This window comes from Propithecus coquereli, unplaced genomic scaffold (genome assembly GCF_000956105.1).
Source record: "Propithecus coquereli isolate 6110/MARCELLA unplaced genomic scaffold, Pcoq_1.0 Scaffold209, whole genome shotgun sequence".
Lineage (NCBI taxonomy): Eukaryota > Metazoa > Chordata > Mammalia > Primates > Indriidae > Propithecus > Propithecus coquereli.
The window spans coordinates 1,284,779-1,300,009 of record NW_012145967.1 but is presented as its reverse complement, the minus strand read 5'-3'; the positions used below and the strand labels follow the sequence as shown (position 1 = coordinate 1,300,009).

General features: G+C 42.4%; 2 protein-coding genes across 2 annotated transcripts in view; both read left to right on the top strand.

The window, feature by feature from the left end:
* Nucleotides 1-12,860, top strand: part of LOC105810339 (sorting nexin-19) — a 39,029-nt gene extending 26,169 nt beyond the window's left edge. Inside the window, exons 9-11 of the mRNA XM_012644305.1 lie at nt 9,183-9,367; nt 10,273-10,360; nt 11,396-12,860. Coding sequence (XP_012499759.1) covers nt 9,183-9,367; nt 10,273-10,360; nt 11,396-11,528 — 406 coding nt within the window. The 3' untranslated portion in view covers nt 11,529-12,860. The remainder of the gene's footprint in view (nt 1-9,182; nt 9,368-10,272; nt 10,361-11,395) is intronic.
* The window catches only part of LOC105810312 (sorting nexin-19-like), a 6,264-nt gene continuing 3,873 nt past the window's right edge, over nt 12,841-15,231 (top strand). The window contains exon 1 of the mRNA XM_012644273.1: nt 12,841-12,845. Within this exon, the coding sequence (XP_012499727.1) occupies nt 12,841-12,845 (5 nt within the window). The remainder of the gene's footprint in view (nt 12,846-15,231) is intronic.

Here is a 15,231-nt window from a genome sequence, read left to right as displayed (position 1 = left end):
ATCATGTGGTGTTGGATTCGGGTCAGAGAAGAGGAAAAATCAAGAATTACTTATATAGTTTCCTACTTGTGGATCAAGAAGCATTAACTGATAGGATGGTGTAGTATCTTTCTGAAGAATGTATCTGAGGTATGATTAAAATTCTGTTGCTAAGTCAATAGATTATTATCTACTTTGATTTGTGTAAAAATAAGTGGTACCTGAAGAAGCATGGACTATTTCTATAATAATTTTAAGATTGTTTTTCTATAGTAAACTTAAGGCCAAGATTATATTTTCATCCTTTCTTCTGTATGTAAGTTCTATCTTTGGAAGAAAAAGGAAAATATGGAGTGAATAGCTAACTGTGTAGCTGATACCAGGGGAAGGTTTTTAAATTTTCTCTGCCATGACATAGGGTAACTCACTGCTGACTACAGAGAGAGCACAACTCAAAATAGTAAAAGAATATATTTGCAGAAGGACCCATCAACCCAGTAAAGAGGAATAAGTTGAAAAATTTTCAGATAAAATTAAAACTGAATATTGTGGAAAAGAGTTGACAGAGAAAGGAAAGCAGAGGTGGATGAGAGGTACTGGAATTCAGAGAATGAGATAAAAACTAATACTCTTTTATATGCTGTAGTAACAGATGAACTTAAAATTGTAACACCAGAAGGTGTCACTGAAAGTTCTGCAATAGGATTGATTCATTCAGCAAATATTTGATGGTTTATTGTATGAATGGCACTATTATGGTAATAAAGGAGATATTAAAATGAATTACATAAGATCTCTGCCCTCAAAACCTTACAGTCTTATTATTTTGGTATTTACAAGAAGTTCAACCAGTGTTCTGAGTAAATGAATAAACAAATTAAAAACACTTTTCCAATGAAGAAGAAAAATAGTCAGCAACAAATGGGACGAGGGTAGTTGACTGAGCTCAGATTCCAGATGAACATACATTAAAAATAGAAAAGAGGGGCCCAGCGAGTGGTAATGTAACTAATAAAAGCAGGGTGCAGTAAACAAACTCAGAAGGAGCTGAAGTTGTGGATAAATATTAGGGGAACAGACTTAAAAAAACGCATGTTAAAAACAAGAAGAACAAAGAAAATACAGGTACATTGTAACATATGCTGTAGCATTAACTGATTACATGGAGAAAGCATTTATTCTTTCACTCCATACAAATGAATGTGTCTGCTATTTGCTAGGGTAGTTTCTATTTTCTTTGTCAAGGAAAATGGTCTAAAAAGATGAATTGAATAGATACGATTGAGGTGGAATTGAAGACTAAAATAGTAATGAAAATAGTAAGAGAGCATTTACCTGTTTTAAAGTTCATGTACATGGCCTAGAGGAATTATATTTCATGAAACAGAAAAAACTTATATTTAACATTAAAGACTTAATGTCATTAGGAAACATTGCCATATCTCCAGATGGGTTAGAGATGCAGAAATGTCTTTCCTTTTAAAAAATAAAGGTTGTTTACCCTGACATTTATCTCTAGAAATTTCTGAAGCAGATTATGAAATAGGTGTTTGTGAACACTCAGGGAGGGAAATAGTGAGCCCTAGAAACTGGTGTGAGTTCAGTAGGAGTGTGCCCTGCCTGATTAGCATTTGGGGTAGTTACATTGTATGTGGATTTCAACAAGCTTTGCCATAATACCCATATGTACAAAGGGACATATGTGGCCTGAGCTATAGTACTTTTAAGTGATTCGTGGCTAGTTGAGTGTCTTTAGCCCAAGAGTATTAATTAATGTCATAAATTGATGTCAACCTGGGGGGAAATTTCTAGTAATAGAGCATTGCTCTTGATTTCATCCTATTCAATTTTTTCATAAGTAAATTTGTAAGTAACTCTAATCTTAGAAGAATGATTAATACACTAGGTGACAGAAATTAAGATTCAAAAAAATTTAGAAAGGTTAGAATGATAATCTAAAATCAACGAGATAGAATTTAGTAGAAATAAATATATAAACCAGAATTTAGATTTTCTTTTAAATTACATGAATACAGAATGGTAAGACTAGGGTTAACAGATGGGCACATGATTTTTTTTTAATGTACATATGTGGACTTAAGGTTTTCATTGACTGCAAATTCAATATGAGTCGGTGCTTTGATGTGTATGCCAAAAAGCTAACACAATCTTAGGTTGTATTAATAGAAGTATAGTGTCTAAATTAAGGAACACATTAATCCCCTATATTCTGTGCTGGTCTGGTCACATCTCAGGACTGTTTGGTTCTGGGCACTTCATTTTAAAAGAGAATAACAAAGCAGCACATACCCAAAGGCTGGAGCCAGGATGAATGGTTCATTTCTCTCCTTCATTCATCAGACATTTATTGAGTACCTGTCAGGTACCCAACTTTGAGGTTGGCAAAATCAAGGATGTATAGCTTATAGAAGAGACTTAGGGGGGAAATAATAGCTGAATTTAAAAATGTAAAGTCTCATCTTTGGAAGAGATTTGCATAGTATCTGTTAACTCCAGAGGGTTGAACTAGGACCAATGACTAGAATTCACAAGGTGGCAGATTTGAGGTTGCCAATATTTAAGAACCATCACTAATGAATTAAAATTATCCTTTCCAGGAATTAGGCAGCTTCCCAAAGGTCATGTTGCTAATGGGTGGCAGAACTAAGATAAAAGCCCAAGTTTCTGGATTCACAGGCCAGAACCCTTGGCTATGCCATGAAATTACAGAGAGGTCTCTGCTTTGGGAGGAGGTTGCATAAGACAACCTCTAAGTTTTCTTCTAACTCTCAAGTTCTCTGTTCTTATACATGACTTGCTATGGAATGTTTCTTTTTGATTCTCAGTGTTTTCATGTGTACAACTGGTGAGACTGGAAAAGATAACCACTAAGGTTCAACAGATGATTTCTTGACGTCCCTTCCTTGATTAAGAATCCTTCAATTCTTGATGCATATTAATTGTGTATCTATAACTTATACATTACTAATCAAAAAGAAAAACTGTGGCTAGCTATAAAAGTATGGAACTCAGATTCTTACACTGTGGTGGTTAGACAGTGTTAAGTCTCCCCTTGAAGCACATGTTTCAAAGATGGGCTCCATGATTTAAAACATGAAAGCAAAAATCAAGGAAGAAATTGTGTGGACCCTGAGCCATTTTAGATTTCACAGTAGTCACTGGGAAAAAGAAACCAGAGTTTCCTGGGAGTTCATTTCCTCCTCATTCTTCTCCGACTCATGGCACGAAAGGATGGTGACCTAGATACACAGTCACAGGGCAGCAATGTTGAACTTTCTCAGACACAGCTGAGTAACTTGGGTCTGGCTAGTTACAGGACTGAGAAGCCTAGAGCTGAGAGCCGACAAGGGGGAACCGTCTACAAACACAAGAAGGGGCTATGGCAGGCAGACAGAGGCCTGGGAAAGAAATCAGAGGGAAAAGCAGTGTTACTTTTATCTGGTGTGAAATTGGCAAAAACAACTTGTTTAATGGGGAATGCCCTGAATCCACATTAGTGCCCCCAAGACCTCCTTTCTCCCCCACGCTATTGACTGGGCTACTGATTGGATGAGCCAGTACTCACAGTAATGTGCCAGGACCAGCCGCACAGAACAGTGTCCGTGGCTTACGCCATTGCAAATGTTTTAAGGGTGCTTGGGTGGGTGGAGGTGGGGAATGTTTCCAAGAAGCTAAAAATGTGGCTTGGGCTTTTTCCCCCTTCTCTTGGAACTCCTAATTCTTTATACTATGTCACTGTTTTTCAAACTTTTTAAAAAATTGATCCTATGGTAAGAAATACATTTTACCTTACAGCCCACTATGAACACATGCACACGCACAGGCACACACACGTGCATGAGTGCGCACACACAAAAACTTATCTGATATATACATACATACATATGAAACAGAAGTGTCTCAAAACATGAGATGCACTTTCATATATTCTATTCTAATCTATCTCTATTTAGATTTCTTTAAATGTTGTCACAAACAGCAAAACAGATTGTGTGGCCTCTAATGTCCAGCCCACAATTTGAAAAATATTGTGATACGACCGCCAGATTTAAAATAACTGTGAAAGTAGCCTGATAACGTTATGTCCGAAAGACCCTGTATCTAAAGGAGTGATTCTCAGTTGGAGCCGTTGTTTCCTCAGGGGCCATATTGCAATGTCTGGACACATTTTTGATTGTCACCGCTAGCATCTAGCTTGGGGGAAGGAGGGACAGGGATGCTGCTGAACATTTTACAATGCACAAGACAGTCCCCTATGACAATTTAGCAGTCTGAAAACATTAGTACTACCAAGGTTGGAAACCCTGCTCTAGGGGTAATAAAATGAGCCAATACTTCCAATTTGTGGGAGGTCTATTTGGAATGATGAAAGCTTTAACTTGATCTTCCTCCTCTCTCTCTTTTCCTTTGAACTGTATTTGGTACCTTAAGATGATGTTGGACCATAATCGCCCTTGGATTGTCTACACAGGTACAGCCCAGTGGATACGAAGGCCGAAGTAACGGGCCTGTTGTTTTCTCTCATTAGACTGCACCAGGCATTTTTATTTAGGATGTTGTAATCGCTCTTATGAATATTTTCTATTTTATGACTTCAATACCCTCCTCCCTCTCTCCTCCTCATTAAGCCATATCGATTCAGGACCCTTCCTCATCCAGCCATGGCAGCTGTCTCAGAAAAGAAGTGAAGAGGATTTGGCTAATTGGACTAGACATGGTCTTTAAAGCCTTCTCTCCTTTCTCATGAGATTTGATTCTGCTATTTTGATGGGAAATGACCTTCTACTAACCTTGAAGTGCCATCTTAAGCCCTAGTATTAAACTGTCTCCTTTTTAGCCACTGCTTCATTCCTCTATCTGTAGCTATTTCAGACCAGGTTCCCTTGAACATGGAGTAGACGTGCAGTCCCAGTGGAGTGGCAAGCACTAATCTCCACATCCTCCCTCCTTCCTGGCCCGGCATAGGAGAAGCTCTTGAATGTTTCAGTGCCACGTCGTCGTTGTTTTGCCATTTCATTAGCTATTGTGGGCCCCCTAGTAAGACTCTGAATCATTCAGAGATGGCGTGACAGAACAGACCTAGTTTGGTTTTTTTTTTTTTCTTCTTCTTCTTTTATTTGGGGTTAAGGCAGGATGGTAGAAAGAGGTGTCTCTAAATCAAACCTGAATAGTGATGGAAAATAAAACCATTGCTATTTGAGGCTATTCTCTACTATATTTATTTTAGCATATTTACTTCATGCATCTTGTGTTACATAAACAATAGCGTTTGTATTTAGTAAATGATTTATTATAAGTAATTTATAATGAGTAGTGGGAAAAATATATGTGTGTATATTCACCTTGAAACCTCAGATTTCTGTTAGCCTAACCCTGAGTGGTACCAACAGATTCCAGAAACTGATGCTGGAAAAGCTCCCACATATATTGGACTTCAGACACATAAATTCTATTCCTTTTGCTTACAGAGAGCTTTAGGGATACATATCTCTTTTTAACCTTCCTAACCTATGTTAAGAATAGAAAGGTGCCATGTGGAATAGAGAGATGAAGGCAGTTAATGAGGAGGCTTTGAGGGCTCAGTGTCTCTTTTGACACCCCTGTATCTAATCTCTTTGTCTTCCCTGCTCTAGCTGAGTTTCCAAATAAACTGAGCGAGACTGAGGGAGGTCATAAAGTTAGATGAAGAAATGGTGGTGTGTACGGAGCTCCACTTCAGAGAAGGATAATAGAATAAAAGGAAGGGGAAGGGGAGAGAAGAGATCATTGGATGAAGAAACCCCCACTGTCTTCACTGTTATCAACAACCTATTGGCATTTGGTTCTATTGGGTATCAAGCTAGGTAAATTATAACAAATCCCTGAATCTGGAGATTTACAACTTAAGAAAGGCATTGTGTGTGATGATAAAGCATGTCTTGGAAATTGCATTACAGCTTACAAATTTTAGAGATTATATTTTGAGAGGCAGTGGCAGTAGTAGCTGTGATTTTCTTGGTTTGGGCTTTGACGTTTTTTCCTTCCAGACTGGAATGTTCATCATTCATGATGAGACCCTACACCTCAGAAGTTTCTGTGGAAAAAAAAAAAAATTGTTGCACTTGATCTTCTACATAGGTGGAGCCCAGAGGTCTGGGAGAAAGGCTGTGCTCGCTGAGGGGCTGGGAAGAAGCTGGGCAAGAGGGGAATCGTGATGAGCAAGTGAACGTTTAGACCACGTGTGGCGCAGGCACGTGGTTTGTGTCTCTCACCTTCAGGGTGTGGGGGAGAGTCAGGGGAGCTGGCGCTCTGCAGCACCCAGCAGATAGAAGCCACTTTCTCACCTCGTCCCTCTTTGTCAGCCTGGATGGAGTTTGTTTTATTTCTCCATGTTTGTACGAGTCTTGTTCTTACATTCCTGGGACTGACTTCCAGGGCCGTCTGTGCACCAGCTCTGTGCCTCAGGTTTACAGTGCTTGACAAGTGTCTTCGTCCCATCTGCAGTTGATATTTACTTGGTAGGTTCAGTTCTCTTTGTTGGTTAGCTCTGCTTGTTAGTGCCCTCAAATTTTATTCACAGACTCATCCTCATCATCAGATGCTTATTTTTACTTTTTCATACTTTGATTTTCTTCCCACCATTCCTGCTTAAAGTTTGATGAGTCATAGTCTAATAGATTTGTAAATTTATAATAAATAAAATTTTTATTTTTAGTTTATTTATTTTTAAATTTATTTATTTATTAGTAAATTTATAAATTCTTATTTTGCCACATGCTGAAATTTGTTTTGCACCCAGCACATGTACATGAGATGCTAAATCGCCATGGAAGAGAACAAGGAGGACATCCTTGCCCTAATGCAATGTGAGGTCCTGTCCCCATCGGATGAATTAATGCAGAACAATCAAACTCCTGCTGTGTAAGACGTGCATGGAAGGTGTCTGAGGTACCCAGATTTGCTGGTGTGTAAGTGCCCAGTCTCAAAGGGATTGAGAGGTTGCTGAGATAGCTTTGAAGAGTTTGAGCCACCATCATTATTGGCACCAGAGGACAGAAATAAGGGCAAACTGGCTTATTATATGAGTGTGTGAATAACCAGCTGAGCTAGAACTAATTCTAGTGGACTGTATCTTGTTCTTGGCTCCTTAGAGGACTTAAATATTTTGGCTTGCAAGACCTTGCCCTTCTCCCTCAAATCACTTCGATGAGACCCTCTCATAGTCATTCACCTCAGCGTAAGGCACAGAAGTGTATGTGGCTTGAGGTGAAGAAGGGAGACCTTGAGTTACCTGATCCCCTGCAGAGAAGCTGACCAGGTCATTGCAGCCACCTCCCTCTGGTGACCCTCTTATGTAAACAAGAACAGGAATTCTTGCTACTGGATCCCTTTCATCAGGCGTCTTAGGCTCGCTGAATGAAAAGCCCTATAAAAAGGAGATGCAGCCCTAATAATAACAAATACGATCGTGATGGCTATTTTGGGCAAGAGCAGCTTTGTGCCGCTCTTGATCTCCATCGATGTCTGCCATTCTTGCCCTGCTATTACCTTTCAGACTTCCTATTCTTAGAACCATTTGTGAGCCCTGGGCTTGGGGGATTGCAGCCCCCAAGGCTGGAATGCCCAGCTTGAGTGGAATGCAGACTGTCTGGCAGAGTGGAGGTTAAATAAAGTTTGCCTTGGCAACCCCCTCTGCTCTTGGATGGGCGACAGGTGTCGCGGGTATAGGAGCAATGGCGTGAGCTGCCATGTGGTGCAGCACCAAACAGAGTCCTCTGTGCACGAGTGGAAGTGGTTCATTGTCCATCCGTGACCAACAGTCATGCCAGTCTTAAATGAGGTATGTACTGAGGAGGCCTCGACGGTCTTGAACCTCAGCTAGTGACCATGTTGCTCTGAAAAAAAATACAGAGACAAAAAAAGAATAATATAAAACACTTGCCAGGTTTCAACTGAACTCCAGATGTGGCGTATCTGTCCGCTCCGAGTAATTGACTCATTTTTGAAAGTAGAGCAAGGGTGGACATTTCCATTGTAATAAGAACAATTGCCAGTCAATCAACAAACATTTCTTGAGCACCAGGGCACTATGGAAAGTTTTTTAAAAATACAAGACACAGAACTCCTACAGCATGTATAGTTTAGTTGAAGAAGTAAAGCTATAAACACATGATAAAGTAATTCATACTCCAGAGTAAAATATTAGCTCCAAACCTGTGCTGTAGAACTGCATGCCTAAGGAGGTCTAAGGAAAAGGAGAGCAGTTGTCGCTGGGGTGGTCAAGAAGGATTTCAAGGAGGAGAGGTGGGGTTTAAACAGGCCTTGCCAGGAGGGCGGACTTCAGCCCCTGCAGAGGAGAGGGCCTTGTCAGTGAGAGGACTGTTAGGAGCAAAGGGCAGGTGTAGGAAATCCTCAAGGCAGGTCGTAGGAACTTGAAGACCAACTGGACATGGCTGGGGTGGGGAGGGGGAGGGATTTGTGTAAAAATCACGAACACTTAACTCTGAAGCCCACGTGTACATGTTACTGACAAGTTTATAATGCTTCTCACTGGAGGAGAGCTGTAGTGGTGTGTGCAGCCTCTCCCAGAGACCAAGGCCCTTTTAGAATTCTGTTTTGTAAAACCCCTAGTGTAGCATGTGGCTCATACTCAGTGAATAACGCTGTCATTACTGTTGCTCCGGTCAAATCCTGTGGTTCCCAAGTCGTTGAATCGGCTGTTGCAGTTGTCAGAGTTGGTGCTGACTTTGCTTTGCCCTGTTCTGATTGCTCACTTGATGCGTGGGGTCTAAGTCCATTTGGGCTGCTACAAAATACCATAGACCGGATGGATTATAAACAACAGAAATGTATTTCTCACAGTTCTGAAGGCTGGGAAGTCCAAGATCAAGGCACCAGCAGATTTGGTGTCTGATGAGGGCCTGCACCCTGGTTCATAGACAGCTGTTTTTTCCGTGTCCTCACATAGCCAAAGGGGCAGGGAACCTCTGTGGGTTCTCTTTTGTAAGAACAGTCATCCCATTCATGAGGACTGCAGCCCCACTCCCTAATCACCTCCCAAAGGCCCCACCTCCTAATACCATCACCATGGGGATTAGCATTTCAGCATACGAATGGGGGGACACAAACATTCAGTCCCTTGCCTTGCTGCACACACCCTTCCTTTCATGTTCATCTGAGCTTCCTTCTCTCTTCCACCACAGGTGGCTAGAGGTGCAGGTGGCTAATCTAACAAGTCCACAGCGTTGGGTGCAGTACCTCCGGCTTCTTCGGGAGTCCATCTGGCCTGGTGGAGTTTTGCCCAAGTTTCCTCGGCCTGCAAGGACTCGGGAGCAGAAAGTGGCTACTGAGAAACAGGCTTTGCAGAGCCTGGTGGGAGTCCTGCCAGGTAATGGGACCGGTGGGATCAGTTATACTCGTAGCTATTCCCCTTTCATCCTGCTTTGCCACCGTTTCCACATGCCCCTCCCTGGTTTTAAAAGGGCCTTGAATGAGGCTAAACTCAAAACCCATTGACCCACCAGCTCTCAGGCTAAGAGGAAAATGATCAGGGCTGCGATTCTTGTATCCCTCACCGAGGTGATGCCGAGGGAATGGGAAGGACCACTGTGGCTGTACCCTAAATACCAGGTGAGAATCCACAGATATTTGGGTTAATAACTTTTGGGCAGGCCTGGGGAAACTGTGCCCTCCTCCCTACAGGGGCAGGTCTCAGAGCTGCTCCTACCAGGTGAGGACGTTGGGTGCTCTGCCAACTCATGGCATTTGGGACCAGGGAAGAAAATGACATGTCCTCCAGAAGCTCAGACTTGGTAAATTGCAGCCATTGAGTAGGAGGCTTGGTCCTTGGCAGTAAGTGAAAACAAAGCCTGAGAAGGTTTTTCCCTCTCGCTCTGTGTTGTTTTTGGAGGGCAGGGAAGGTAGCTTGTTGCCTGTGGCTGTGGTAACCAGGGAGTAGCAGTGAACTCAGTTCTGGACCCTCAGTTTTATTTACGCTTATTAACCCTCTCTTTGCCAGCCTGAACTGTGACATCAGAAGTAGTACCTGCACTTTGGTGGCAGGTTACAAAATTATTTTTTGAGGATCATTCTTATTTAAACACCTAACTTAAGGAACATATTCTTCTTAGCTTTTCCCTGTTTTCTGAGGATTGTCATTTGGCTATGTGGTTTAAAGGTATGCCAGACATAGCCAAGCTGTGTGAAGACGACAGAGATCCTGGGGAGAGAATCTCCTTAGAGTCTAGGGCTTCGATGGTAATGTGAAAATCCCATCTGTTTTCTCCTTATCAGACTTTGTAGTAGAAATCCTTGGGGTGAACAGATGTCAGCTGAGCTGGGGTCTAGTCCTGGAGTCACTACAACAACCCCTCATCAACAGGTAGGCTGAAAAACATGTACTCAACATCAGCATAACCACGGCTGTCTCTGGTTTCAGAGGTATCTAAGGTTTCTAAGTGAAAAGCCCACATTTGGAAAAACGGGAGTGTAGTCTTTACTGGTGCTGGGCCCCTGATTGCAAGGTGTGATGTCCAAATCTACACACACTAAGTAAAATCCACCCTTTCAGGCTTCAGAGCAGGTTATCATGTGGTAGTAAGCTACTCTTGGATCAACTACCATTTCCGTTTGGAAGAACTCTATGCAGGCCCCCATGTGAGCTGCTGAAAATGCCCTTTTAGGCTGTAGGCTTGTTCCACGCTCTTCCAGCATCCACCAGCCCTGTGAGAGCATGCCCTGGCCTGTGTATGATATGCTGTATGATTTTTCAACGTAGGGTTATGGCCTCATAGCAAAGCTACGATTAGTGTTAGGATCAGGAGTTATCTTTGCTTAATGACAAGGCATAGTAGGCCAGATAGTGAGACTGATAAAGGGACCAGGCTTGTAGAATCATCCAGAAGGGATAGACTTCATTTCTTGGGCTGGAATGCTTCTGGAAAGCATTAAGTAATCTTGCATTCCTCTCTCAAACCCTGTCCCAAAGTAGACTATGTCTATTAACTTCCACTCCTCAAGGGTCCTGGTTTTGCCTCATTGCCTGCAAGGCAGCCTGTAAATTTATAGTGATTAATTATGAGAAACAGCAATAATCAGAATCTCTGAAAACTCCTAGTAACCTGACATCACAAGGATTTTCCCTCACAGTTCTTCAGAGCAGTGCTGATGTGCTAATGTAACTATCTAAAGAGAAATGGAATTTTATAAAACCTCGTCTCAAGTACTATGCTTGCCTTTATTGGAGTCGTAGCCTTTATTAGTTCAACAAACATTAATTTCATGGCAGAGGCTTCATCAAGCTATTAAAGTTTAGAGTATCAGTCATGGGAGGAGAAAGTAAATGTCCATAAACAGGATCTTGTGTTTCCCGATTGAGCCAGACCCCCCTCTAAGTTGTTTTGTCCATTTGTTTCAGGCATTTAATTTTCTGCCTTGGGGACATCATCCTGGAATTCTTGGATCTCAGTGCCTCTGCTGAGGAGTCTGCTACAACCACCTCTGCCTCAGATACCCCAGGCAACCCTAAGAGGATGGGTGTCTCCCCTTAGCCGTAGGTTATTCACACATTCTTCCAAGTTCAGGAAAGGGGAGTTATTCAGCCACCCAGAGAGCAGTCAGGAAGCCTGTGCCTTCTGGAACTAGGATGTAGCTCAGAAGGCACGGGTCAGTGGCTCAATTCTCCCCTCCGGTTCTATTCCATTTGTAGCAGGCAATGGGGGGATCTTTATCCCAATTGCATGCTCATCCAGTTCCATGTCCATTTTGTGGTGTTTGAATTGTTGCTGGTGAGTAGATCCTGTTTCCTTTAGAAAAGGAAGCTGTGAGGTAGAGGAATGAGCCCCTTTTGCTTCTCCATTTGCCCTCCTCCCTATCATTGTTTGCCAAAAGCCTGGCCCTGTGCACACGTGTACTTAATCCACTAACACACAAGCTCTGGATAGAATAGTAAAACTATAGCCAGATTTCCTTGGAGGAGAAAACAATCTTCTGAGCTCTCTGTTCCCACCTGGAAACTGAAAATTCATTCAAGGCCACTGCTGAAAGCCAGACCCCTGAGTCCTCCCTAGTTTCCCAACAATTCCAGGAGGAGAACGAAGGAAAAGATTTCTTAAGGGACTTCTTGCTCATCGGCTGTTTTCCAACATATCAGCTTATGGAGGATGTCATGAAGGCTGCTTCCCTGGGTGGCTACACTTTTCCTGTCCAGAAGACTTCAAAGCAGACTGCCAAAGCTTCTGGTAAATCCACCCCACCCTTCACACCCTTTCCTGACAGGGAGTTGCACCACAGATTTTATTTATTAGCTTTCCTCTCAACCCCCTGCACAAGAGCAATATGAGTTTTTGAATTAGTGACCTTCCGTCTATCTTCAGCAAAACCACTTGGCAAGTTGCATATTCAGCCTGTGTTTCCAAAGAGAAGGGAAAGCACTTGCCCCATGGCTGAGAATGCCCAAAGATTAGGAAGCCAGGTGATGAAGGGGTCTCTCTGCATAAGTTTTGGGCAGGGACCTTTTACTCTGAACAGATAATATTAGCAAATTTGCAGGGAATAGCTTTTTATTTCCTGTTCCTTAAGGCTCTAATTAGTCTTTAAGAACAGCAGCAATGAAGGTAAAGGTGCCCTGTCAGGCCGCAGCGTGTGTTAGAAAGAAGGAACACTTAAGAGGCATTGCTAGTAGAAAAGCAGGCAGATGGAAAGTCCCAAGGGAAGTGCTGTACGTTAAACGTATGTGAACAGCTGGCAAAGAGGTTTCGAGGGTGTCACTTTAGCTTCACCCTTGCCTGTTAGCACCCTGTTTCCACTGAATGTGAGACCCTCCCAGCTGGTGTGAAGAGCAAGTGTCAGGTTTCTTAGACCATGAAGTAGGTGACAAGCGCACAATTAAAGTGGTTTGTGGAAGAAAGTTGTGAAATCTTTTTCCTTTTTGCCCCTCTAGAGGCTTTTAACCATCAGTTGTGTTCTGATGTACTTCGGAGGCTTAGGTGTGCTATTCTTGCCAAAGGCAAGGAGGTGAATGAAATAATGTATCATGGGCCGTTCCAGCCTTAAAAGTTGATTATTACAATGATGGTATGGCTCCAAAGTTCTTGAAGCATCTCCCACCCTATACTTTCACAGGCAGAGCTCAGCGTCTCCACCATTGGTGAGTACCTGTAGGGGTCCAGCTGGACGTATTAGAGCTGGTCCTTTAGCTCGGTCAGTGAGGGCCAAGATGCTATTCTGGGTAGGTGTAGGTGGGCAGCCCTGTTTTCTGCCTCATTCTCCGCATACCTTCCCCTCACTTGTATTTAGCCACCTTTGTAGCTTTGAATCTGCTGCCAGTTCTGGCTCATGTGTGGCACAAAATCATTAAGTTGACAACTGGACAATACCATGACATCCCCAGGGCTATAAATTCTAAGGAATCTTTTGACACAGTCCAGTGAACTTACTTCTATTTCTTGTTACATAAGAGTTCCACCTCTGCTCCACTGGCCCCCAAAAGATAAGCTGTCCTCAGACCTTCCTTCTACTCGGAATGGAAATAATAGGTTCATACAGCAAGAGAGTAGCCTTGAGAGAGGGCTGCATTTGTCCGGAAGAGATACTAGGGACAGCGATAAAAGGCAGTGAAGAATTGGGCCTGTACTAATCCAGGACTTTTTTTTTTTTTTTAACATTTACTTTTGACTAAATGTTATTCATTTAAGTCAGAATTTTAATATTTGAGATAAGACCAAAGCCCTTTCCCCTATCTTAGTATCACATAAAAAAGAGGAAGGGGGTGATGCTGTGTTCTCTCTGTCAGATTCTAAATACAATCCTGCCATTGCTTATTTGAATTTAAGAAAGCTATACTTACTCATCAGAGACAACTCACATTTTCATTTTCACATTTGTGAATTAGGCTTAATAGTAAAATATAAAAGGAGAATATATTCTAAACCTTTAATACAAGCTGCTCCAATTTCCAGTTGGAATTTCCAGTTTACAAGGTAGGTTTTTTTTCATTGTTGTGAAGAAACACAATGTGAGATCTACCCTCTTAACAAATTAAGCGCACAGCACGTTGTCAACGATAAGCAGCACAGTGCTGCGCGGCAGGGCTCTGCAAGCTCTCCGCCTTGCGCAACTAGAGCGTTATACCCACTGGACAGCAGGTCTCTGCTTCCCCCTTGCCCCAGCCTCTAACGTCGTCATTCTAGTTTCTGCTTCTGTCAGCTTGACTGCGTGAGATACCTCACATAGGTGGAGTCACGCGGTGTCTGTCTTTTTATGACCGGCTTATTTCGCTTAGCATAGTGTTCTCCAGGTTCATCCATTTTGTGGCGTGTGACAGAATTTCTTCTTTTTTGAGGCTGAAAATATTCCATCATATGGATATACTGCATTTTCTTCATCCATCCAACGACCATTTAGGTTGCCTTCACATCTTGGTTATTGTGACGAGTGCTGCATTGTACGAGGGAATGCGACTATCTCTTCAAGACCCTGCTTTTAGATAAATACCCAGAAGTAGGATGGCTGGATCATGCAGTAGTTCTATTTTTAATTTTTTGAAGAAGCTTCATACTGTTTTCCATATGGCTGCACCATTTTACATTCCACCAACAGTGTACAAGGACTCCAGTTTGTCCACATCCTTACCAACACTTGTTATATTTTGTTTTTCCTTTTTATAATGGCCATCCTGACAGGTGTGAGGTGATATCTCATTGTGGTTTTGATTTTTCTAACCCTGAACATTCTTGAGTCTTTCTTTGCCCTCTCCAGCCTATTCATTTTCAACATCCACTCCTCCTTTGCTCATAGCACCCAACAACAGCTGCTAGGTCCGGATGGAGTAAAAATGTGTGTAAACATGGTCCCTGGCCATATGAGTTATGATGCTTTGGACAGGAATTAAACTACTAGGAAAATTTATTTTTTCGTAACATTAGTACATGAATAGGTAAACGCACAGATTTGGTGATTCAGCAACTCTGGGACCTCATAAGGGGCCCGGATTCTTTCTACCTGTCTGCTCTGTCATTCTAACCACGTCAGCTCTGCCCTCACACTGCCTTCTTCATCGTGCAATTCTCGGTTTCACACCCAGATATAACGTCCGTGGAAGAACAGGGGTATCTCTTCCATGTTTTCGTCTAAAGAATGAGGGAACCGTTTGCCAGAAGCCCTCTTACCCTGACTCATTGGCCAGAGCTGCCACCCTGTGTCCACTGACATTGGGAATAGCGTTACCATCATTGGCTTGCAATAGTATTTACC